The following is a 26450-nucleotide window of genomic DNA, read 5'->3' as shown; positions in this document are numbered from 1 at the left end:
CTGGTGGGAATGTAAAATGGTGCAGTTGCTTTGGTAAACAGTCTGATAATTCTTCAAATGGTGACCATATGTTCCAGCAATTCCACTCTTAGTTATACATCCAAGAGAAATGGAAATGGATACATATATCCATGCAAAATGTCCACGAATGTTTGTAGCAGCATTGCCCATAGTAGCCAATAAATGGAATTGAATTTAACTAATAAATGGGTAAATAAAATGTAGTATATTCACATAATGGAATAATTTTTAGCAAAAAAACAATGAAGTACTGATACATGTTATAACATGATAAGTGAAAGAAGACAGCAATAAAGGACCATCTATTTTATGATTCCATTTATATGATCCATCTGGAACAAACCAAAGCAGATTAGTTGTTGCCTCTGGTTTGGGAGTAGGGGAATGGAGTCTGACAACTAAGAGCTGACGGATATAATCTTGGGGTAATGAAAATATTACAAAGTTGATTTTGATGATGAATTTACAACTCTTTGAATATATTAAAAGTTATTGAATTGTACACCTTAAATTGATGAATTGTATCTCAATAAAGCTGCTGTAAAATACTATAAACAAGTGAAAACAGCAAATAATGGAAACACTAGTTAGAATATAGATGCAATTTATAGACTAGTTTTCAGATTTTACAAAGAAATAGTACAAATCAATGGAGTGAATAACCCAATGGAAAACCGAGTAAGCAAATAGTAAATAGTTCAGTTCACAGGAAATGGTTTTCTGCTTTTCCTATCATGTGTCCAAAGTTGAATATGATATGCTTTCTCCCAATAATAATTTAATATTTTCCTCTCATACCCTCGTCAGGCAATCCATTTCTACACTTGATCTTAGCCAAAAGGCTGAGAAGCAATGAGACAGTCCATCCATCTCTCTCTTGCTTCAATATGCCAATTTCTGACTTTATGGAGACAGAGAAGCTGTGCTATATTCAGTTATAATAACCCTCCTACTTACAGCTACTTATTCTCCCCTTCCCTCTCCCCCTCAGTTTTATTTTACTCCTATAAAAATCCCTTCTCTTTTAATCTCTATTCATAGGTCCTTCCCATCATTTTAATTAAAATATTTCAGGGTTTTCTATAACAACATTTCCCAGTTTGATTAGATGATGTTAAAAATGGAACAGCCATTAACATCCTGCTGACCTATTGTTCAATGGAAAAAAATTTTGGAAACATGGTTCATTGATGTTTGTACATTCCTCTTTAAATATTAAGATAAAAGGGGTGCCTGGCTGGATGAGTTGGTAGAGCATGTGACTCTTGATCTTGGAGTCACGGTTCAAGCCCCAAATTGAGCATAGAGCTTACTTTAAAATATTTTTTAAGAAAAATATTAAGATAAAAGCTAAATGTGATATCCTTGTTAAGTACATTATTTATATCATATATGGTATAAAAAAGCCTTCCCAGCTGCAGCAAGGTCATATTTCTGTAAGAAAAAAAAGTCTCTAAGGAAATACAAAGATAACAGGGGAGATAAAAACAAGGACATCAGAAGAAAATTTAGCCTCTGACATATATAGCTACAGCAAACAGCATACACAATCTAACTTCTCTATCCATATAAACATAAAACCTCACACTAAAGGCCTATTTACATCAGTTTCCTTAACTCATATTGTCTTTTAACCAAACTTTCAAGGCATACTAAAAGCCAAAAAGAATGCACTCTATCAAGAGACAGAGCAAGCATCAGGACCAGATTTAGATATGGTAGAAATTTTGTAATTATCATACCAGGATTTTAAAACAACTATGATTAATAGGCTAAGTGCTCTAATGGGAAACGTGGGTAATATTCAAAAATGGATAGGTAATAGAAGCACAGAGATAGAAACCCTAAGAAAAATTCAGAAGTTAATGCTGGAAATCAAAAACAGTGTAAAAGAAATGAAAACTGTCTTTGATGGGTTCTTCAGTAGAAGAACTGTACATGGCTGAGAATAGAATCAATGTGCTTCAGGAAATGTCGATAGAAACTTCCAAAGGAGAATGCAAAAAGCTAAAGGAGTGAAAAAGACTGAACAGAATATCCATGAGCTGGGGGACAATTACAAAAGATGTAATGTATGTGTACTAGAAATACCAGAGCAAGAGAAAAGAGAAAGGAACCGAGGAACTATTTGAAGTAATAATGGTTGAGAATTTTCCAAAATTAACGGCACAGTCCAAACCACAGATCTAGGAAGCTTATAAAACATAAATCAGGATAAAAATCAGAAAATATATACCTGTGCATACCATATTCAAATGGAGGAATATCTGGAGCACCTAGGTGGCTCAGTCAGTTAAACGTCTGACTCTTTATTTCTGCTCAGGTCATGATCTCAGGGTCATGAGATTGAGCCCCACATCAGGCTCTGCACTGGGTGTAGAGCCTGCTTAAGATTCTCTCTCTCCCTCTCCCTCTCCCTCTCATCCCCCACTAGAGCTCTCTCTCTCTCTTAAAAAAAATGGTAGAATATCAAAGACAAAGAGAAAATATTGGAAAAAATCCAGAGAAACCAGCCACTTTACCTATAGAGGAGCAGGGGTAAGAATTACATCAGATTTCTCGTCAGAAACCTTGCAAGCAAGAAGAGGGTGGAGTGAAATATTTAAAGTGTTGAAGGGAAAAAAAACCCACCAATCTAGAATTTTGTATCCAGCAAAATTATTCTTCCAATATGAAGGGAAAATAAAGACATTCTCAGACAAAAAGAGAGAGAGAGAATTTGTCCCCAGTAGACCTGTCCTGCAGGGGATTGGAATCAAAATGCTTCAGAGAGAAGGAAAATTATATAAGTTGGAAACTCAGATCGCTATATATATTTTTAAAAAGAGTATTAGAGAAGGAATAAATTAAGGTAAACTGAAATCTTGTCTTTTTATTCTTAATTGATTCAACAGATCACAAATTATTCAAAATAATATCAACAGTATGTGTGGTGATTAAAGCTTATAGACAAGTGAAATGAATGACAGCGATGTTATAAGGCATGAAAGGGAGGAAGTGGAAATACTGTGTTATAAAGTACATGCACTACCTGTGAAGCAGTATGGTGTTATTTGAAAGTGAACTTGGATATATTGTAAATGTATATTGCAAACTCTAGGGCAACCACTAAAACAAAATAAAAACAGAAATATCATTGATATGCTAAGAGAAGAGAGAAGATGATATATAAAATGTACAATTTAAAATAGAGAAGGCAGAAGATGAGAACAAGAAACAAAAAGGGAACATAGAAAATAGTAACAAATATGTAGATATTAATCCATTTGTGATCTAATGATCACTTTAGACGTCAGTGGTCTAAATGCACCAGTCAAAAGAGACTGTTAAGGTAAGTTGAAAAAATAAGATCCTGTTTACGTGTAGCCTAAAAAAACACACTTTAAATATAAAGACATAGATAGATTAAAAATAAAGGGATGGAGAAAGAAATACTATGCTAACATTAAAGAAATGAAAGCTGGAGTAGCTCTGTTAATTTCAGACAAAGCAAATTCAGAGCGTGAAACATTACCAGGGTAAGGGGGGTAGTATTACATAATGATAAAAGGCTCAATTCTCAAGACATAACAATCTTTACTGTATATGCACCTAACAACAGAGTGCAGAAATACATGAGACAAAACTGATAGAATTGCAAGGAAAAATAGACAAATCCACTATTATAGTTGGAGACTTCAATACCCTTTTATCAGTAATTGACAGATTCAGTAGGTATAAAATCAGTAAAAAAAAAATGAAATGAACAGCACCATCAATCAAAAGGATCTAATTAACATTTATAAAATACTTCATCTGAAACAGTAGAATACATTCTTCTCAAGCTCACATAGGACATTCACCAAGATAGACCATATCCTGGGACATAAACCACCTTAAAAATTTTAAAAGAATAGACATCATTCAAACTATGCTCTCAGATCACAGTGGAATTAAACAAGAAATCGATTACAGAAAAATAACTGGAAAACCCTAAAATACCTGGAGATTAACAAACATACTTCTGAATAACACTCAGGTCAAAGAACTTGCAAGGGAAACTAAAATATTTTGAAAAAATTTTATGAAGATATAATTTATCAAAATTATGGGATGCAGCAAAACAGTGCTTAGAAATTTATAGCACTGAATGAATATATTAAAAAAATTAAAAAGATCTAAACATCAATAATCAAAGATTCCACCTGAGGCAACTAAAAAAAGAAGAGCAAATTAAAGCCAAAGTAATCAGAAGAAAAGAAGATACTAAAAGTTAGAGCAGAAATCAATGATATGAAAACAGGAAGTCAATAGAGAAATTCAATAAAACAAAAAAAGTTGGTTCTTTCAAAGATTAATAACATTTTTAAGTCACTAGGCAGTTTAAGGAAAAAGGGAAAAACACAAATTGCTAATACCAGAAATGTTTCTATGGACATTAAGAGGATAATAAAGGAATAGTATGAACAACTTTGTCCAAACATTGATAACATAGAAGAATTGCAACAATTCCTTAAAAGACATAATCTACCAAAACTAACACAAGTATAAATAGATAATCTGCATAAACCTGTAACTATTAAAGAAGTTGAATCAATGCTTAACAACCTTCCAAAAGCAAAGCACTAGGCTCAGGTTCACTGGTGAATCCTACAAAACATTTAAGGAAGTAATCACACCAATTTTATCTAATCTCGCAAAGAAAATAGAAGCTGAGGAACTAATTCCCCCCAAAATCCTGAGACTGGCATTACCCTAATACTAAAACCAGGCAACTACATTACAAAAAGAGAAAACTACAGACCAATATATTTCATGCAGATCGGTGTAAAAATCCTCACAAAATATTAGCCAATAAACCCCAACAATGTATAAAAAGAATATACACTACAACCTAGTAGAATGTATTCCAAGTTTGCAAGACTGTTCAAATTTTGAAAATCAATTAATGTAATCAATCACATCAAGGTTAAAGAAGAAAAATGACATGATCATGTCAATAGAGCAGAAAAAGCATTTGGCAAAATTCAACACCCATTCATGATAAAAACTCAGAAAACTAGGAATAGAAGATAATTCTTTAAACTTAATAAGGAGCATCTACAAGAAATTTACAGCTAACATAAGGGTAAGATGCTTTCTGCTAAGATCAGGAACAAGAAAAGGATATCCCCACTCACCATTCTTGTTTAACATAACACTGGAAGTCCTAGTTAATGCAATAAGAGAAAAAAGGAAATAAAGGTATACAGATGGGAAAGGAAGAATTAAAACTGTAGTTGTTCACAGATGACACGACTGTCTTTGTAGAAAATCTCCAATAATCAACAAAAAGTCCTGGAACTAATGAGCAATTATAGCAATTTTGCAGGATAAATGGTTAATATACAAATTTCAAATTTTTTCTTATATACTGGCAATGAAAATTTGGAGTTTGAAATTAAAAGCACAATACCATTTATATTAGCAGCAAAGTTAAATAATTATTATAAATCTACAAAAATATGTGCGAAATCTATATGAGGAAAACTGCAAAACACCAATGAAAGAAATCAAGGATCTAAATAAGTGGAAAGATATTCCATGAGCATGAATAGGAAGGCTCAATATTTTCAAGATGTCAGTTCCCAAAAAATCTATAGATTTGATGCAATCCCACTCAAAATCCCTACATGTTATTATGTGGGTATCAGCAAACTGATTCTAAAGTTTATATAGAAAGGCAAAAGACCAAGAATAGCAAACACAATACTGAAGGAGAACAAAGGCAGAGGACAGACATTACCCAACTTCAATAATGTCCATAAAGCTACAGTAATCTAGACAGTGTGGTATTGCCAAAAGAAAAGGCCAGTAGATCAGTGCAACAGAACAAAGAGGCCAGAAATAGATCCACACAAATATAATCAACTAGTTGTTGACAAAGGAGTAAAGGTAATTCAATGGAAAAACTACACTCTTTTCTACAAATGGTGATGAAACAACTGGTCATTTACATGCAAAAAAAAAAGAATCTAGACACATATCTTAGATCTTTCAAAAATATTAACTCAAAATGGATGACAGAGCTAAATATAAAATGCGAAACTATAAAACTCCTAGAAACTGATCTGGATGGCCCTGAGTTTCATGATGACTTTTTAGATACAACACAAGAAGTGTAACCCACGAAAGAACATGTTAGTAAGTTAAACTTTGGTTAAAAATAAACGTTCTCTGCAAAATACTCTGTTAATAGAATGAAAAACAAGCCAAAAATTGAGAGGAAAAGCTTTGCAAAACAAACATCTGATATAGAAAACCTGGTATCCAAAATATACAAAGAACTCTTAAAATTACAATAAGAAAACTATCAACCGCATTAAAAAGTGGGCAATGATCTGAACAGACAACTGACCAAAAAAGATAAAACAGATGGCAAATAAGCGTTATAAAAAGATGCTCAAAATTGTACGTCATTATGAAATTGAAAATTTAAACAAAAAAAGAGCCAACTTTAGCTAAATGGACAAAAAAAAAAAAGATCTGTGTCCATGGTGATTGAGATGGACAAGGAATAGATCACACCTGGTACCCAGGCAAGGTATATGCCAGTATGAAATTTCACATGCGTATTTGTGGGAAGTGGGGCTTGGGGCTGGGGCAGAGCTGTAGTTCTGATGAATCAGCACAGCTGCTTCTATATCTTAGGCTTAACAAATGGGGGTTGATTCTGAGATTTTGATTGCAAGGGCAAGTCAGAGTAACACAGATGCTAGTGCAGTCACTGGATAGCAGAACCATGGCTGCTGCAATCTGTTAGACTGGAATTCATTGTAGAATGAATTAAATATTGCTTAGCAGTTAGACATAGATCAGAATCCTTTAATCTCTTTTTTCTTGCTTTCGGACTTTAAAGATGACATTTAACCTATCTGAGCTGGTTTCCTCGCCTGTTACATGAAGGTAGTAATAGTATATTTTGATAATATTCCATATTGTCCACTATTGTTGTAAGTTAATGCACACAAAGATCTTAGCACAGGGCCTTTCCCAGTTCAAGAAATGTTAATGAGTAATAGTGCCTATTCTTTAAATAAATTCACAATAAATTCTTCAACAGGTATTTAAAAGTCTTACAGCAAAATCTGTCAACTATTGGTAGATTCAACCCTCTGTCAGAAAGATCTTGGAATCAAAATTCCACCACATGCAAAATTATCAGAGAAGCTTGTGCCGATATGATTTTGAATATATCTGTAAACTTTAGGGATACAAGATTGTGAAACATAGAAACTATAAGTAAATGTAGCTTTCACAAAAACAAGGATTTCTTTCACTTGAGTTTCTACCATATCTCCAGTGCCTAGGACAAAGAAGGTATTCATATGTATTTCTTGAATGAATGAATGAAAGGCACCATCGACTTTAAGAAAGTGAAAGAACAGTTCAGGGAGGCAAGGAGATTCACACACACCCACAGATAACAGCATAGCTCAGACTCCCTTCTTCAAGCCTGGCATTCACCCAAGATAGTATGCTGTGGAATAAAGAAAAAATGATCCACAATTCAGCTAAAGCCATTTAAACAGCACAGTAAAAGCAGCCCTCCTCTGATAATTGATATCCATTGTCAGTCCAGGTACTGTATAGAATCATCTCCAGATGGGTTTTTATCACCTAAATATTGCACAGTTGTAATAAATGTTTAGAAACAAATAAAAACCAAAATGAAAATATATGAAAATTCATGGTAAGAATATAGTTCCCTTTCCATGTTCAAAGCCATCAGTGATTTTCAGCAAATGGGGACTTTCTCCAAGATGAATCTCAAAGGCCATTGCAAAAGTCTCTTTTCTTTAGAAAACAGAGACAGGGGATTGCTGGAGAGGGTGGTTATAGGGGTAAGAGATGAGCCCCCGAATTGATCTTCCCAGGGGTTGAAGGCCAAGTAAAGTAAGTCAAGGGGAATGGACTTTCAAGTCAAGATGGTGAGTAAACTTAGTTCCTACTGCTGCTGTAACACATTACCAGGTTCTTGGCGGCTTAAAATAACACAAATGTATTATCTTACAGACCTGGAAGGTGGGAATACAAAAAGGATCTCACTGGTCTGAAATGAAGGAGATGGTCAGGCTTCATTTCTCTGAGGGTCCCTGGGAGAATCTGCTTCCTTGCTTATTCCAGCTTCTGGAAGCTGCCTGCATTCCTTGGGCCCTGGCTTTGTTTCATCTTCAAAGCCAGCAATGGCCTACCCAGTCTTTCTCGTGCTACTTCACTGTGACACTGACTCTCTTCTGCCTACTTCTTCCACATTTGAAGTACCTTTGTGATTACATTGGCCAGGAAAGAGACCCAGCATATTTTCATTTTAAATTCAGCTGATTAGCAATCTTAATTCCATCAGCAGTCTTACTTCTCCTTTGCCCTGTAACATCACATATTTACAGGTTCTGACGACTGGGATGTGGACATCATTGAGGGACCTTTGTTCAGCCTATCACAGTGAAAGTGCCATTTAATTGGGTTTAAAATGGGCATCAGTGGGTTCGTGCTCAACCACAGTCGTGCTTAAACACATTGCTCTGTTTGCCCCGTGGAGGATTCAAGAACCACCAGGCTCTGTCCTGGAGAACTAGGTACACGATGGGGCCTTCCTCCAAAGAACGGCTGGGGAAACTAGACGGGTGTGTATGGCAAGTGGCTGAGATCCAAGCTGGTTCTAATCCCTGCCACATTTCCACACCGCCAAAGATCATGAGCACTTGGACGTGACTGCAAGAGAAGACTTGACACACAGGACAGTTGAAGAGGAGCCAGGAGCAGCCTGACCCCTGGCAATGGGGGCAACAGACAGGAAAGATCCTAGGACCCAGTGCGGGTCCTGACAGGGAAAAAAGGCCCTCCTTCTTGGGCAACTGTGGGGACTGCAAAATGGCAAAGCATGTTACCAGTTGGCATGGGGGAGGACAGCAGTGTGGCAGAAAGAATGGGCACAGCAGTGGTTGGTTTTTCTCAGGGTAGAGGTTTGGTCTGCCTTCCTTTAGAAAAGGGGCAGTGGTGAGGCCTCCGTGGGGGCCCCCTCCCACCTTCCTCCCTTCCGTGGCCCCGCGAAGCAATGAAGGAAGAACGTGGGAGGGCCCCCCACCCCAGAACCTCCGGGGCAGTCTGGCCTTAGGTCGCCTTTCCCCTCGCAGTCTGCTGTCCTGACAGCCCCTGGCCCACGGGCCTCCAGTTAGGATGGCGGACCGAATGGGCGATGTGGGGGCAGACACCGAGCAGTCTGGGGGTTCTGAGGCCCCGAGGGGCAGTTGCTATCCGTTCGATATCCATCCGCTGCTGCCTGCGGCGCACCTTCCCCGCCCCGCCGCCCCCGACTTCTGGATCCTAGCCCCCACCGCCAAGCGTCCCCCGGTCCCATGGATGGCAGTGCCAGCAATGAGGGGGTGGTCGCCTCGGAGGTCTGCAGAGGCGGGCTGCTGTGAGCCCGCCCCTTAGGCTGGGCTCCTCCCGGCCCCGCCCCCTCTGGGTCGGAACTAGGGTGGGCCGGGGAGGGGGCGTCGAGCCCATTCGTGCCGCATCCCTCCGCCCCCCTTCCCGACACCCTCGCCGCCAGCGTTTCGTGCCGCATCCTGCGCAGCCCCTGCCCAGTTCGGTGCAGCAGCGCGGGGGGCGGGACGCCTCGCGGATTCTGGCCGCTCGCAAGGCGGTGGGAATCCGACTGGAGGAGCCTGAGAGGAGGGGGAGGACAGCGACCTACACCTTGAGCCTGCAGAAGGCAAAGTGGGGTGTCCTGGGGAGGCGAGAGGACCCCCACTGTGCCCGGCTTACAGCCTTCCCGGACCCCAGACCCTGGCAGCTCGCAAGGAGGAGGCGACCCGGTCGTAGCTGGTCCCCTGAGATGCGCAGCGCCGCGGACCCCTGGCGAGGAGAGGCGGCGACTGGGCGCGGGCTGGCCCAGGGCACACGGGGTTGGCCGAGTGAGGCTCCCCCGGATCGTCTGGAGACGAACTGCGCCCGCCACTGCGCGGCCAGCTTTCCAGGCGCCCGCGACCCGCCGTCGACGGTGCCTGTACCGGGGAGAGAGCGGTGTTGGAAGCGCGGGGGCTGCTGCGGAAGAAATGGCGGAGCGGGAGCTGGGGTGGGGGGCGCCCAGTGAGGCCGCCGTGGGGGGGACGGGGGCGGCGTCCGAGTTCCGTGCCCAGCTGGCGGGAGCGGGTGGCCCGTGGCGTCGGCTGCTTCGGGCCCTGATTCTGGAAAGGGGCCTGTAGGGCCCCGCGCCCTGGTTGCTGTCCCTTCCCACAGGCGCCTGGTTGATGCCAAAGTCTTCTCTCTGCGCAGTAGCTCTGGCGGTTTCCTCCTGCAGGGTGCATCTGTAGAGGAGAGGCTTGAGAAAAAGGAGGAGCAGGACAATGGCCTGGATTTCTGGAGGTGTGTGGGGTTAGGGGGGGATGGGCAGCAGCCATTGAGTGGAGACCCGAATCGAGGAGGGTGACTGCGACCAGAACAGGTCAGGCAGGCATCCAGGAATATCTTCTAAAATTCCCCTTTCTATTAGCTTTCTAAGCACTTCGCTTTCCTTCTTCCCTCATCTCCACCCAAAATTCGAGGCAAGAGAAGATGGGCTAGGAGGTGAGGGTGAGATACGAGTCATATACAAGTGCCACTGCACAACCTGTTTTCTAGAATATGCGGGAACCCTTCCCCCAATTTATGCTGCGCAAGGCAGTGGGATGTGGTGCACCTAGTGGTGAATCCTTAGAATTGGAGAAAGGAGCAATGTGAAGAGTGTGACGTCAAGAGAAGATGTCGTTGTTTGGAACTCTGAGATAGACCTTATGTAAAAGGAGAATATTCTACGAAGAGGACTTTAAATGTTTGAAAAACAAATAATATGTGGACTCCCATCTTTGGTTTTTGTGGGTTCACCCACAGCTCAGTTGCTACCATGGTCTCCTGACTGTCATGCTTTTTCATCTGTTTGTCCATAGGCCTACTTTAAAGCTGCTCACTTCTGCAAGGAAGGAAAGGAGAAGGAGAGTGGATCAAATCTCTGGAGGTTGGTGTGAAGGACAGCAATGCAGGGGATAGTTGCAGAGTAAGATCATAGCAGGTGTCTTTGATCCACTTGGGTGTGTTTGATCCATCTCTCCTGCTTTGCCAGATTTGCACACTGCTACAGCATCCCATGTCCATTTCCTGCAGGAGATATTAGGAATATTGGGGTAGGTGTGGATTGGCTGTGAATGGGAGGAGAAGACTTGAAAGCAGGGACCATGAGACAGGAAAAATTAGACAAATTTTTTTTAAAGATTTTATTTATTTATTTGACAGAAAGACAGCCAGTGAGAAAGGGAACACAGGCAGGGGGAGTGGGAGAGGAAGAAGCAGGCTCCCAGCGGAGGAGCCCAATGTGGGGCTCAATCCCAGGACTCCAGGATCACGCCCTGAGCCGAAGGCAGACACTTAACGACTGAGCCACCCAGGCGCCCCAAAAATTAGACAAATTAAATCTTTAAACAGAGACATATTTACATCAGTGATCAATGTGTCTGTCAACCAAGCATTCAAACTTCATTTTCTCCTGTATGTTTACTTCTCCATAGGACAGCCTGCTCTCTGCTATAGGGCTTAATACCACTGAAACAAAGCAAGGAGGGAGAAATCGCAACATATCCGTGCAGGTTGGTATGAGAGTGGGTACAAATTTGGGTGGGGAAGTGGAGATCAATACTCGTCCACGAGTGATTAGGGTCTAGTCTAGGGGCTCCTCAGCTTTTCCCATTGGCAGCCCACTTTCCCACTAACCTCACACCTGTTTTGTAGCAGGCAAAATAACATGGCAACTCTGGGGGGTAATGTGTGAGGTAAAATGAGGGTGACAGAAAGACTTTGTAATAGTTCAACTGTCCCACTAAGCATTCATGTTCCAGTTTCTCTGAATCTCTGCATGGAGCAACACAATTAGAAGAGATTCAAAGCCCCATGTCATCATTCTTTCCCCCAGCTTGCTTGTGCCTCTTCTGCACTTTGTCTGTGATATTGACTGAGGCTAGGCTTCGGAAGGAGGTTGATTGATTGCTGGACTGGTGATTGACTCTGACATTTGTTTCCAACTCTACCGCCTGAATCACTGAAAGATCAGAGTGTGAAGATAGAGCTGTGGTAGAGGCTGAGACTGGGGTAGGGTTACTTAACTGGGCCTCCTCTGTAACTTATACCATGACTGGGGCCGAGATTGAACCTGCTGCCCAGGCAAAGCCTGAAAAGAAGGCTGGAGAAGAGGTTGGGGGTGGGGCTGAAAGAGAGAATGAAGTCCCGTTGGTGGTCAGACCCAAGGTTAGGACCCAGGCACAGGCAATGCCTGGGACAAGGCCCAAAACTGAGACAAAGTCTATGCCTGGGGCAAGGCCCAAAACCGAGTCCCAGGCAGTGGCTGGGGCAAGGCCCAAAACCGAGTCCCCGGCGGTGGCTGGGGCAAGGCCCAAAACCGAGTCCCAGGTGGTGGCTGGGGCAAGGCCCAAAGCCGAAGCAAGGGCAGTAGGGGGAGCACGTCCTAAGACTGAGGCCAAGGCAATCCCTGGGGCAAGGCCCAAAGATGAAGCCCAGGCTTGGGCCCAGACTGAGTTTGGGGCTGAGGCAATGTCGCAAACAGAAGGCTTGACTCAGACCAATGCTGTAGCCTGGCCACTCGTCAATACTGAGTCTGGGTCAGTTGCTAAACCTATGGCCGTATCTGTGGATAGGGAGCTGGTCAGTGTGGACACTGAGACGTTTCCTGGCTCCCAGGTTCAGACAGGAATCCAACCCTGGTTTGGATCGGGGGAGGAAGCTAATATGGGGTCTTGGTGCTATCCCAGGCCCCGGGCCAGAGAGGAGGCCTCTAATGAGTCTGGATTCTGGTCAGCAGATGAGACCTCTACAATGTCTTCTTTCTGGGCCGGAGAAGAGGCCAGTATCAGATCGTGGCCCAGGGAAGAGACCAGTACCAGGTCCAGGCACAGGGCTAAACATCAGCCTAACCCCAGGTCCAGGCCCAGAACCAAGCAAGATCCCTATATTGATTCTTGGTCTGGGTCTGAAGAGGAGTCTGGCAACCCATTTTGCTTGTGGGCTGGAGAAAATAACAATAACTTGTTCAGGCCCAGAGTCAAGGATGAGGCAAATATAAGGTCCAAGCTCAGGACAAAGAGAGAAGACTTTTTTGAGTCTGAGTCTGAAGATGAATACTATAAGGAGTCCTGGTTTTTGCCTGGAGAAGAGGCCAATAGTAGATTCAGGACCAGAGACAAGGAAGAACCTAATACTGTCTTGAAGCCCAGGGCCCAGAAAGATGTTAATAACAGTGGTAGGGTCAAACAAGAGCCCAGGTATGAAGAGGACATCATTATTGGGTCCTGGTTCTGGGCAGAGAAGGAGGCAGGTATGGAGGCTGGGGCTTCTGCCATCTGTGAATCCACACCAGGGGCTGAGGAGGGGGCCATTGGCGGATCCTTGTTCTGGACTGAGGAAAAGTCCAGTTTGGGGGCTGTGGCCAGAGAAGAGGCCAGGCCAGAGTCTGAAGAAGAGGCCATATTTGGGTCCTGGTTCTGGGATAGAGATGAGGCCTGCTTTGACCTAAATCCCAGTCCTGTGTACAAGGCTAAATCCAGATTCAGAGATTCAGCTGAGGATGAACTTAAGGCATCATCCAGGCCCCAAACCTGGGAAGAGGTCACTGTTGAATTCAAACCTAGTCTTTGTCATGGGATTGGCTTCCCATCCCCAAGCTCCTTTAGAATTCCTGAAGAAGCAGCATCTGTTTTCTCTGAAATGTTTGAGGCAAAGCCCAAGAATGCAGAATTTACCCCGGAAGGGGAAGACCCGGAATCTTTGCTTCAGTCTGAACAGCCTGAACCTGAATTCCGATTTCAGTACGATCCTTCCTACAGGTCAGTCAGGGAAATTCGGGAGCATCTTAAGGCCAGGGATAGTGCAGAGCCTGAGAGTTGGTCCTGCAGCTGCATACAGTGTGAGCTTAAAATTGGTACTGAAGAGTTTGAAGAACTCCTTCTGTTAATGGACAGAATCCGAGATCCTTTTATTCATGAAATATCTAAAATCGCAATGGGTATGAGAAGTGCTTCTCAATTTACCCGCGATTTCATTCGGGATTCAGGTGTTGTCTCACTTATTGAAACCTTGCTCAATTATCCTTCTTCCCGAGTTAGGACAAGTTTTTTGGAAGATATGATTCACATGGCTCCACCTTACCCAAATCTAAACATGATTGAGACATTCATATGTCAAGTGTGTGAGGAAACCCTTGCTCATAGTGTGGGTTCCCCTGAGCAGCTGCTTGGATTAAGGATGCTTAGACATCTCACTATAACTACTGACTACCACACACTGGTTGCCAATTATATGTCTGGGTTTCTTTCCTTACTAACCACAGGCAATGCAAGAACAAAGTTTCATGTTCTGAAAATGCTATTGAATTTGTCCGAAAATCCTATCGTGGCAAAAAAACTATTCAGTGCCAAAGCACTGTCGATATTTGTGGGTCTCTTTAACATAGAGGAGACGAATGATAATATTCAAATTGTTATTAAGATGTTTCAGAATATCAGTAATATTATAAAAAATGGAACTATGTCCTTAATTGATGATGATTTCAATCTGGAGCCGCTCATTTCTGCATTCCATGAATTTGAGAAGCTAGCTAAGGAACTGCAAGTCCAGATAGACAATCAAAATGATTCTGAGGTGGGACAGCAAAGCTAATACGAATAACCACCTGCCTTTGATCAGCCTTATGTTCCCAAAGAGCCCTGACTAGTGCTTTGGTTTTCACAGTCTGAATTTATGTTGTAACTCCTATTTTAATGCTGATGTTAACTTTGTCCAATTCTTGATTTGAGCTGGATCATTTCGTGGATGCCAAATGAATATTAGAGCTGAAAACATATTTGTTGATATTTGTCTTGCTGTCCAGATTGCAATATTTTTCAGTATTGAGCTTCTGATGAACTGAGTCGCCTGTGTACGCTACCCTGCTATTTGTTGTTTAAACATATGGTTCTCTATTCAAGTCTGTGTTTTCAATAAAGGTCTATGTGAAAATTGGCAGAAGTGACCCTTCTATTTGAAACTGGGTACAGATACACTGTGCACATTTACAAATATAGGTAAGTTAGTAGTATGACAAACATCTTCATTGAAGAATCCCATTCCTGGAGTTTAAGAAGAGATTTCTGCAGGCTGTGGTATTTGAGAAATGCTTCAGCAAAGAAGAACCCACTTAAACTGGTCACTAAAGTGTGGGATAAGACAGACCATTAGGTCATTCTTAGAAGTGAGCTGTGGTGGCGTGAAGAAAAGTGTGTTGTTAGAAAACCTGTCTCAGTAGCATGGATGTACCCTGTCTGCCTGGAAGAGGTAAGGCACAATTTAGTGAGACATGCAGCTGGAATGAGGCCAGCTCGAAAAGCAAAGTCAGCCAAATCTGCACAGTTTACAACTAGTACTGCTGTTGCTTCAGTGCCACCTATAGCGTGAAAGAGTACAACAGCACACAAATGAAATGAAGTCAGGAACAAGATTTCCTTTGTGATGATCCTAGTCCAAGGAAAGTAGTAAGGAAATACCATGCAGCTTTTAAAAATGATCTGTTTATTGGCATGGATGACACTGATGGTTTTATGTCAAGTGAAACAGAAGAATGTGACATCTATGGAAAACTGGATTCCATTTTAAAATCTCGTGTGTAAATAGACGTAATTTCTATGTAATTGCAATATGCCTAAGAAATTTCATACACTATAGTCTGGAATAAAATACACCATATTAAAAAATTTTCATAGACAAGCATTGGGGATATACAAAAATTACTAAGACAGGGTTTTTTTCTTTAATATGCTTCTATCTAGTGCCTCAAATATAGGTGGACATATTGGAATGGACACAGTTACATAAAAAATTGAGCTATAAGTGTTAAATGTTTAGAGATAAAAGCATTTAGAAAAGTTGAAAAGGAATGTTTCCCTTTAGAGTGACAATAACATTCCAGAAATAGTGGTGATGATTGCACAGCATTGTGAACATGCTTAATGCCACTGAATTGTACACTTTAAAGTGGTTAAAATGATTTTTAGGTTATGTGTATTTTCCGCAATGATAAATAAATAGATTATACCATACCTTTAGACAGAAGAATTGCAGAAGTCAGGAATAGAGTTGGTTTGGAAAGAATCCAGACTTATGGGAAACATCATATTTTATTATTTTTAGACATGGTGAAAATGGTATTTCAGTTTTGTTCGAGGATGCTAATTTTTAAAAAGGTAAAATCATAACTTGTAACTTAGAAATTAGATTAGGTGAAAGATTTTTTTCAACACGAGGAACTGCTAAGAATATGAAAAATGGTTGAAGGACCTATGTATACATACACAATAATATAAACAACATATAAAATTTCATACAGAAAATAAAAGGATGTAATTTCTGGGTTAAATACAAAACTAGTTAATATTTTAAGGACAATCCATTGTAACTATTTATGTTATCTGTCCACTGAACATAAATCAGTTCCATATCTGTTAGATAAAATATCTACAAGTTAAAATCAGCCTCTCAGTGTTGAACTCTTCCTCAATAGGAAGTGAAGTCCAGCACTGCACTGGAATAATATCCAGTAACCCATGCTATCCTTAGCCAAGTTTTGTATAATTTTTCTGACTGTGCAACATGTTTCTTTTCCACCGACTCCAGTATGCAAGGTTTATGGAAGTAGGGCAGTTTTGCCTGCCTTCACAAACCGCAAGCATTAACAGGGATCATCCTGATAGTGGACATTGGAGTTCGAATGCTTGTTTCGCTTATCAGTATTTTTCAAGGTAGAGAGAGAGAGAGAGTGTGTTTGTGTGTGTATTTTAATATGTCGCCCGAGTATCGTACAGAATAATAAAAATCAGTTAGTCTCCAAACTCCTCATCGAGTATTCCTCACCAGCCCTGTGCTCCTGACAGAGCAGGGCCCAGGTCTAGCGCTAGGGCCGGAAGCTCTGGCTCCAAATCCAGCCTTCCTTCAGCTCTGTCTTCAGCAGGGACGGGAGCTTCAGATTCTTCCAGCAAGCATCTCAACCTCAGGCGCAGAAGATTCTGCCATCCGTGCGGCAGGGCTGCGGCGGGCAGGCTGACTGCGTGGTCACGTGAGGCGGGTGGTGGCTCACGTGACCACGCTCTCACTCAGGCAAACACAGACGTGTGCCAAGCGGAGAAGGGGCAGGAGGGACCTACGCTTGACGAATGACAGACGGCCGCGCGAGGAGTGGTAGGACGTTGTGGTGGATGGGTGGGTGTCTCTCCATGCTGCACTAACCTGGAAACGAATTTCTCGGGGGATCAGAGATACAGCATTCGTTGGTAGAGGGCGCAGCCCCTCAGCCTATTGCCAGCGTCTTAGCCGGGGTCAGTCTTTTGCCCAGGAGCTCAAGAGGCAGGAGGTCATCCTGAGGGAGGAAGACGTGGAGAGAAGCAGCGGTTGCTGTTGGAGGAGGTGGGTGCGCGGCCGGGAAATGGCATCCGTGGGAGGTGGTGGCTGAGACTAGGTGCGGGTGCAGGGAGTGCCTCGGACCCTCCTGCTCTCTGTTCTCTCCTGCCTTCTGAACACCCCTCCCCCACTCCCAGCCTCCCCTCCCAGCTGTGTGTGACTCTTTGTGGGTGTGGGAGGTGGACACACGGAGGGAGTTGGCTTCAGGGGGCCCCCGAGAGAGGAAACGGTGAAGGGACAATTCCTGCACTCCTTAGGCGCTGGATCTGGAAAGCGGTTCTGAGAATGGTGTAGGGGCCTAGGGCAGGCTGCCTCCAAATGTGCCATTTTGGCATGCGGATTATTTGGAGCTGAAAATAATTTGAGGCCCAAAAGACTCAGGAGGAAACTTTGACCTGCCTAACTGCCTAAAAATAATTTAGGTTGAGAACCTATTCCAGGAAGAGAGCTACCACCATAGATAACTACAGTATGATATGAACTAGCGGTGGTTGACAGGGAGGAATTTAGCAAAGTATCTGTTAAAATTCCTATGTCCCATTGTTTCTCTATGTCCGCACTAACATTTGTTTACCAAACATTCATTCTTTCCTCTTCTGAATTGCTTTCCTTCCCTTCGAAGTCCCAAATCCCTACCCTTTTTCTTAGTTAGGTATGACAAATTGCTTCATTTTGCCTGTCTTTGGAGTCTCATGTCTGTGTGAGTTCACTATATGTATGAAGTTAAATTTTATTTTCTCCTGTTAGTCTGTCTCATCCATTTAATTCCTACTCCAGCTAGAAGAATCTTGAAAGGGAGAGAAAAAGTTTCCTCAACAATGGGAACTGTGAGCTGCACTTCCTTCCTCTCACCTAGTTGGCACTCACTCTCTACTGTCTGTCTATGTCTTCCAGACATTGGGGATGGCTGAGACCAGATCAAAATTGGGGGAGAGTGGGGGAAAAGAAGGCAGGGTTACATCTGCCTTATACTCCAAGGTTCCAGCTTCCAAAAGATTGCAAGAGTAGAATGAACCCCAATCTGAGCAGCTCTAGGGAAGGGGGATGGGAACAGACTCAGGATGAGGGAACCTAGAAGCTTCAGGCCTTTTACATGGAATTTCTTGTTGGGATACCACCAAGTTCTTCAACTCCCAAGAGGATCCTTGGATCTGAGTCCCCAGGCAGCATCTCCTTCCCATCTAGGAGCGCAAAAGTTGCTATTCGATCCGAGGCTCCCTACCTCTGCTGTCCTGGGCCTCAGAGGAGGTTCTTTCTGGGAACCACTGACAGAAACCATTTTATGGATGGTCTCACATGGTTCCCTCTGTAGACACTTTAGTCTTTTCCTTCTGATTTGTTCTCTGCTCATTTCTTAGGGCTTGTTCCTTTGGTCTCATCCTGGGTACCACCCCTTGGTAAATCTTTCTAACTGAAAATCCCCCCCCCATGCATCCACTGGATACCAGTGCAGTTTAGGAAGGTGTCACCAGAAAGTAAAGAGTTTTCCCAAGCTCTCTCATATCCTTATTTTTATACTCAGTATAGAGGTGAAACCATACCATAATAATACTTCACGCCCTCCTGTTTACATTTAAAAGCTAGGCCTGAGCAGTGGGCATGTGGGGTAAAATTACAGAGATTGAGGCCTAGAACTACCTCTTTTACTTATTGCCTGATTTGTTATTATCCTCTTCCCACCACCCCACTTTCCAGAATTCTGGTCATATAAGTGTTGGGTCCAATGTTCAGGTTATAGTCTTTCTCCTCAAGTTCTGTTTTCTCTTGTCTGTGTGTCTTTAGAATTTGACAAAAGAGAATACCTCAAACATAATGTGGTATAAGAAAGAATATATATATATATATATATACACATATATATATATACACATACATGTATATATATGTGTATATATATATATATATATTTTAAAGATTTTATTTATTTATTTGAGAGAAAGCAAGCGAGAACATGAGCAGAGAGGAGAGGCAGAGGGGAGAGGCAGAAGCAGACTCCTTGCCAAGCAGGGAGCCTGATGTGGGGTTCAATCCCAGAACCCTGGGACCATTACCTGAGCTGAAGGCAGACGCTTAACTGACTGAGCCACCCAGACGCCCCTAAGAAAGAATGTATTTAACGTTTGTCCCCGCCTGGTTCCTGGCACAGAGCTTCAAAAAACCTACAGATTTCTTCAGTGATAGGACTATATTTGTTATTAATAAAGCGACTTTTGTTGGGCCCCTAGATAGGTTCAGGATGTGGGCTTGTCACCAGTAGGACCTACCATGTGACTAGAGTTGGAACTTTAGGTGAGCTGGAATTCTCAGAGAGGGGAGGAGGGCTGGATTTTGGGTTCAGTCATGTGACCAATGATTTAATGGATCATGTCTATATAACAAAACCCCAATGAAAACTCAGGGCTTCGTGGGGCTTTCTGATTGGTAGAAACACTGATATCCAGGGAGGTTGATGTGGCATGAATCCATGGGAAGAGGGCTTGGGAGCTGTGTTTCTAAGACCCTTTCAGACCTTATTCTATGTGTATCCTTTATAATAAAACTATAATTCTAAGTGTAGAACTTATAATGAGTTCTGTGAGTTGTTCTGGTAAATTATCAAACGTGAGGAGGTCATGGGAGACGGTGAATTTGTAACTGGTCACTCAGAAGTATGAGTGGTTCCCATGACTTGTAATTGGCCTCTGATCTGAAATGGGGCAGTATTGTTGGGGATTGGGGACTGCATCCTAAACCCATGGAGTCTGATGCTAACTCCAGGTAGTTCCTGCCAAAGAACTGATGTCAGGGGGCGCCTGGGTGGCTCAGTCGTTAAGTGTCTGCCTTCAGCTCAGGGCGTGATCCCAGGGTCCTGGGATCAAGCCATCATGCTCCCTGCTCCACTAGGAGCCTGCTTCCTCTTCTCCCACTCCCCCTGCTTGTGTTCCCTCTCTCGCTGGCTGTCTCCCTCTCTCTCTGTCAAATAGTAAATAAAATCTTTAAAAAAAAAAAGAACTGATGTCAGAATGATGGTGTCACATGTCCCTATTTTTAGCAGCCATCCCTAGATTAATATCTGTCTCTGATCCTATGTATCATACATAAACAAGTTAAAATGAAGGAGGCAGAGGCCACCAGTATATTATGGATGAAAAAAGTAGCATGTGTTTTTGTGGCAAGCACCTACAATTTAAATTATTTTTAAAGTTCTCTATAATTTCTCTATTTTTTTTCTCATTAGAGCTCCCTCCACCTAGAATTCCTGTTGGGAGTACTGCATTTATATTTGGAGGACTTCACACTCTGGCCTGGCTGGATACCTCTAAGTCCTACGTACAACCTAAAGCAGATACTTAGCCAGTCAACACCTGTGGATTTTTTCAATCTCAGCCAAAGGGCAGGGTAAGTGTGGTAGGGGTGTGTGTATGTGTGTGTGTGTGTGTGTGTGTGTCCCCAAGTATGAAGATGATTATCTCTGTTCTGATCACTCCTTGGGTATGACTTGTAGAGGCCAGGATCATCCATCAGTTTTTTCCTGGGGTGTAGTTGAAGTAGAAACCTCATCACTCATATGGCCCTTTTGTTTCTGTACTTTTTCTGGATAAATATTACGGGCTATCTCAAGTAATAAATATCAGGACACATTCAGATGTTACTTGACTTAAAATGTTGCTGCCTGGGGATAAAATTAGAGCAGATTTGTCTTCAGTCCAGTCATGAATGAAAGAAAGGTATCTTTTTATGGTACAGCTGGACTGTTGTCACTCACTGACCCTCTACTCTGCCCCTAGTTTTAAAAGAGCACCCTTCAGTGGAATCTCATCTATAAAATATTACCAGGTTCTCTATCGGGAGTTTCAGGGCCGTGCACCCTTCCATACAATTCTACCTTCCTATCTCTCCCAACACATTCTTCCAAGTCAGGGCCGGGACTAGAATGAGATAAGGACACATTTTATTTTTTTTAAAGATTTTATTTATTTATTTGACAGACAGAGAGACAGCCAGCGAGAGAGGGAACACAAGCAGGGGGAGTGGGAGAGGAAGAAGCAGGCTCACAGCAGAGGAGCCTGATGTGGGGCTCGATCCCAGAACGCCGGGATCATGCCCTGAGCCGAAGGCAGATGCTTAACTACTAAGCCACCCAGGCACCCCAATAAGGACACATTTTAAAGAGGCACCCACTGTCAGATGTCTCACCCTAGTCCAAGCCCTCCTCCACTTTGCCTGCACTCAAGCTACATTGGACTCTCTGCTTTTGCCGAACCCAACTATACCTTATGCTTTACTACTTCTGTGCCTTTCCCCACACTGTTCCCTCAATCTTCAATGCTCTTGCAAACCTTTCTGTGCCTATGGGAAACATAATCATTGTTTTAGGCTCAGTCTCAAATGCTAGGGTTTGAAGTCTTTCTGATACCTTCACCCTTACTCTTTGCACGTTGGTAGGAAGGAATTCCTCCATCCATTGTACTTATACAGTATTTTATTTAGCCCTATTTTAGCATTTGTTTCTTTATATCATGTACTGGAGTCTTTTTTATGAGTAAGAGAGAACTAGTGTAGAAGAAGAAACTTGGACTCCAGAAGTATGAATCAAACCCCAGTCTGTCTGACCACAGTGCTTGAGCCTTTTTCTACTTACAGTAGTAATTATTGTTAGTATTAAGATTTATTGGGTGCTTTATATGAGCCAGATACTCTTCTAAGGGTTCTAAATGTATTAACTTATTTAATCTTTAAAACAAACTTAGGGAGTAGGTGCTGTTGTTGCCTCTGTTCTACAAATGAGGAAGCTGAGGCACAGATTGGTTAAGTAACTTACCCAAGCTCACTGAATTGGTTAGCAGAGGTGCTGAAATTCAAACCTTGGTAGTTGGACTCTAGAGCTGGTATGTGTTACCATTATGCTGCATCTATATCCCTCTAGTGCTAATTATCACTAAAAGTTGCCATCATCACCATCATTATCTTCATCGTCAGATTTTGTTTCTTATAGTGTGTAGCAAAGTACTTCATTCATCATAAAGAAAGTTAAACCTTGAGTGTTATTAGACCTCTTGTCCCTTATCCATCTTTCTGTATCAGCCTACTCCAGCTCTTCCACCCTTCTCAATTTAATGGTCCATCGTGGTCCGTCATTTTTACTACTCTCCTACCTCATCCTCTAGTGCCTGGCTTCACTGCCCTGGCAAAATCTCTGCTCTTAATAAATCCCAAATATTCACCTCTTCTTATACCTGTGTTGCTTAGTGCAGCGCACCTGGGGAACGTTAACCAATTTTTTCTGACTATTGACACTATGAATTTATCTTTCTTGACATCAGTACAGTCCCCCAAATTGAAAGCAGATAATCTCTAATGTCTACATTATGGATATTTCACAAGGGTGCGTTTTCACACAGTGACTCTCTGAACTGAAACTGAGCTCAAGCACTTAATGTACTTCTGAGCCCCTTGGATAAGTAAAGGCTTGGGTTTTCTGCCTGAAGCATTCCTTTTCAATATAGAACAGAAGCCAATCGCAGTTGTCAGACCTCTAGCGATCATTAGGCAAGGTGTTCAGAATGTACGGTTTTCCTTTCATGTGGAAACATGAGTTTCTGACACTGGCTTTAAGAGGTAGGTGCTCACTGACAGACAAAAGTCAGGAACTTTGGCTCATTGAAGACTTGTTTTGTGCCTGAGAATACATATCATTTAGGATTGTTCTATTTTCATATAACAAGGAACCCAACTAAAACAAACCTAATAAGGAAATTATTATCCACAGATTGGAAGTACTGAGGCAGAGCAGCCATGATGGTTGATTTAGCTAAGGACTCAACTTTTTTCCATCTCTTTCTTCTGCTATTCACAATATCAACTTCTATCCTAAAGCTAGAGGCTTGATAGCTCAACAGTTGGAGGTGTCAAGCACCTTACCAAGGAAAAAAAGGAGACAAGCTTTCCTGATGGTCTTTTCTTATGATTGAGGGCACTTTTCTCAGCAGTCTTTCCGTAATCTCCTCCCAATGCCTCACTGAGTAGAGTTATGTCACCAGAAGGTAACATTCCTGAACCAGAAGGTAACGGGGTTGGATTACCCCTAGAGCAAGCCGACTCACTCCTGGAAGTGGGATCAGCCTCCCTGTGCTGCATGACTACAAGGAGGAGGGAGGCATACTTATGCAAAAATGACATTCTTTAGTAAGGGACTATGGTAAGCAATGCATTATACAAAGTACTGAGGTTACAGTGACAAAGAACACAGTGGCAATATCTTATCAGTTATGACCACCAAAAGCCACCAGGGAATTCTCATCTATTCTTTCCTACTTTCCCCAGCCCACCTCCTAATATGACTAGATCACAATTTTAGAAGGAATTTAAAAAAAAAAAGAACGAGAAAGACCAGATGCATGCAGGTATTTCAGAATATCAGATACTTCCTAATTTAGTGTGCACCAGAATCCTGTGAAGTATTATAAACAGCCTCATAAAAACACTAAGCACCTTTGCCAAAGTGACACAAGTAGTAAATGGTAAAGGCTCTATTCAAGTTTTGGACTGCCTGGCTCCAAAGTCTGGCCAAGTTCCAGAGTAGAGCCCAGAGGAGAGAGACCTTACTTTACCATCCAGCCTCCTTAAAAAGTGCTTCCAGGACTCAGAGACTGGCCATTCTAGTCTATGCAGGCACTTAGTAGTATAGTGCACTGCCTCTTGGTGGTAGTAGTGGTGGTGACAGAGGTGACTTTTTTCCTCCCAGGGTTAAGTCACAGTTGCTCAGACCTCACCACCAAGAACTTTGGTTCTGGAAGTCTAGACTCTAATCTGCACTCCAGGTTATGAACTTAGAGGCTGAGATGCCAGGTTCAGGGAGCCATATAAATATTCTATACCTGGGAGGGAAACAAGCCAATATTTATGGAACAGCTCAGTTTTCAAGGGCAACTTTATTCCCAGATCTAATATACAGCTAAAAGGAAGAGGACAAACACTGTGTTCACTGGTCTTTAGCTACACCATCAAAATCCATGCACCAGACTTCCAGGTTCAGTTAGGACGTGTAAAGAGCTTGGAAGTCATCACTCCTGTACTTCTAAACAGAAAAAAAAAAAAAGCTGAACAAACTGAGAATCAATGACTTATCTTAGACCCATCAAAGAACTGAGGTTACAGGGCAAATAATCACTGCAAATTCTGGAGAAAAGACAAATCTGCAGAGGCACAACCTATCTCTCCTTACATAGAGCAGAAACTGCTAGAAATATAAACATGTGAGAACACTTAAATGGTAATTTTGACAAATTGCCAGACTGGATGTGGAATAGTTTGAGAGTGGGAAATCCCCTGGGGACCTGCAGGCTTAGAGGCTTAGTGGGCTTTACCTCTAGGAAGTACAGCAGGTTCTCACAAGTGAACATGCCAGAAAGATACCCTCATGGCTCTGGAAAGGGAAAATACACTCTTGTGAATACATCAAGAACCATCTCTATGATAAAGGCCTACTCTCCAGTGAAAAAGCCTTTCCCTGAGCCTTATTCCAGCTGAGGAAAAGGCATTCCTCCTATACAGCCCCCTCTAGCCTTCCATTCTCACATAAGGAAGAGAAAGAAGCCAAAAAACACTTGTGAAGGTCATAGCCTAGGGACACAGGCCCACAAAACACTGGAATTTAATCATGAGATTATAGAACACTTGCTCTCCTCCACACATTATCACATTGCTAACAAACCTCCAGTGTCTTAACAGTGGAGTATAGCTAAATGAGCTGCGAGGAGTAATTAGGGAAGCCGGAAGTTTGGAGGGGAGATAAAAATAAGCACACTGGAGGAATTTGAAGACCATAGCACGTAGCGCAAACATTAACCACAGCTCAACTGCTAACCAGCTTAACTTAAAACTTTTCACTAAAGGTCTGTTCACCTCAAAATTAAAAGGCATGCTAAAAAGCAAGAAAAAGCACAGTTTGAGGATACAAAGCAAGCATCAGAACCAGACTCAGATATAATGCAGATTTTTGAATTATCAGGGAATTTAAAATAAGTATGCTGAATATGTTAACAGCTGTAATGGATAAACTAGACAAATGTATATGGCAAATGGCTGAGATCCAAGCTGATTCTAATCCCTGCCACATTTCCACACCGCCAAAGATCATGAGCACTTGGACGTGACTGCAAGAGAAGACTTGACACACAGGACAGTTGAAGAGGAGCCAGGAGCAGCCTGACCCCTGGCAATGGGGGCAACAGACAGGAAAGATCCTAGGACCCAGTGCGGGTCCTGACAGGGAAAAAAGGCCCTCCTTCTTGGGCAACTGTGGGGACTGCAAAATGGCAAAGCATGTTACCAGTTGGCATGGGGGAGGACAGCAGTGTGGCAGAAAGAATGGGCACAGCAGTGGTTGGTTTTTCTCAGGGTAGAGGTGTAGGTCTGCCTTCCTTTAGAAAAGGGGCAGTGGTGAGGCCTCCGTGGGGGCCCCCTCCCACCTTCCTCCCTTCCGTGGCCCCGCGAAGCAATGAAGGAAGAACGTGGGAGGGCCCCCCACCCCAGAACCTCCGGGGCAGTCTGGCCTTAGGTCGCCTTTCCCCTCGCAGTCTGCTGTCCTGACAGCCCCTGGCCCACGGGCCTCCAGTTAGGATGGCGGACCGAATGGGCGATGTGGGGGCAGACACCGAGCAGTCTGGGGGTTCTGAGGCCCCGAGGGGCAGTTGCTATCCGTTCGATATCCATCCGCTGCTGCCTGCGGCGCACCTTCCCCGCCCCGCCGCCCCCGACTTCTGGATCCTAGCCCCCACCGCCAAGCGTCCCCCGGTCCCATGGATGGCAGTGCCAGCAATGAGGGGGTGGTCGCCTCGGAGGTCTGCAGAGGCGGGCTGCTGTGAGCCCGCCCCTTAGGCTGGGCTCCTCCCGGCCCCGCCCCCTCTGGGTCGGAACTAGGGTGGGCCGGGGAGGGGGCGTCGAGCCCATTCGTGCCG

General features: G+C 43.0%; 1 protein-coding gene, 2 long non-coding RNA genes and 1 pseudogene across 6 annotated transcripts in view; 3 read left to right on the top strand and 1 right to left on the bottom strand.

The window, feature by feature from the left end:
* Nucleotides 1–705: 705 nt before the first annotated feature.
* LOC121103902 lies at nucleotides 706–875 on the bottom strand (annotated as a pseudogene).
* A 9358-nt stretch (nucleotides 876–10233) lies between these two features.
* LOC103675012 lies at nucleotides 10234–11663 on the top strand. The gene is made up of 3 exons (XR_571774.2): nucleotides 10234–10410; nucleotides 10971–11038; nucleotides 11586–11663. It is a non-coding gene; the product is annotated as an uncharacterized LOC103675012 (long non-coding RNA).
* Nucleotides 11664–11987: 324 nt separating this feature from the next.
* Nucleotides 11988–15084, top strand: GPRASP2 (G protein-coupled receptor associated sorting protein 2). Its single transcript, XM_008704028.1, has one exon. The coding sequence runs from the start codon at nucleotides 12202–12204 to the stop codon at nucleotides 14740–14742; it is 2541 nt and encodes an 846-aa protein (XP_008702250.1). The 5' UTR covers nucleotides 11988–12201; the 3' UTR covers nucleotides 14743–15084.
* A 2129-nt stretch (nucleotides 15085–17213) lies between these two features.
* LOC103674992 overlaps nucleotides 17214–26450 on the top strand; it is a 12005-nt gene continuing 2768 nt past the window's right edge. For 2 of the 4 annotated variants that reach the window (XR_005834703.1, XR_005834698.1), the window contains exons 1-2: nucleotides 17217–17517; nucleotides 20729–20889. This is a non-coding gene — a long non-coding RNA (uncharacterized LOC103674992). Of the gene's footprint in view, nucleotides 17518–20728; nucleotides 20890–26450 lie in introns of all 4 variants that reach the window. The other 2 variants (XR_005834699.1, XR_005834702.1) reach the window with 2 other exon arrangements.

Source organism: Ursus maritimus (genome assembly GCF_017311325.1).
Source record: "Ursus maritimus isolate PB19 chromosome X unlocalized genomic scaffold, ASM1731132v1 scaffold_X1, whole genome shotgun sequence".
NCBI classification, from domain to species: domain Eukaryota; kingdom Metazoa; phylum Chordata; class Mammalia; order Carnivora; family Ursidae; genus Ursus; species Ursus maritimus.
Note: the sequence above shows the minus strand (reverse complement) of the source record. Positions and strands in the feature narration are given on the sequence as shown.

What these genes read in the sequence shown, in the direction of transcription:
- GPRASP2 (XM_008704028.1), top strand. Translation starts at nt 12,202, where the DNA reads ATGACTGGGGCCGAGATTGAACCTGCTGCCCAGGCAAAGCCTGAAAAG.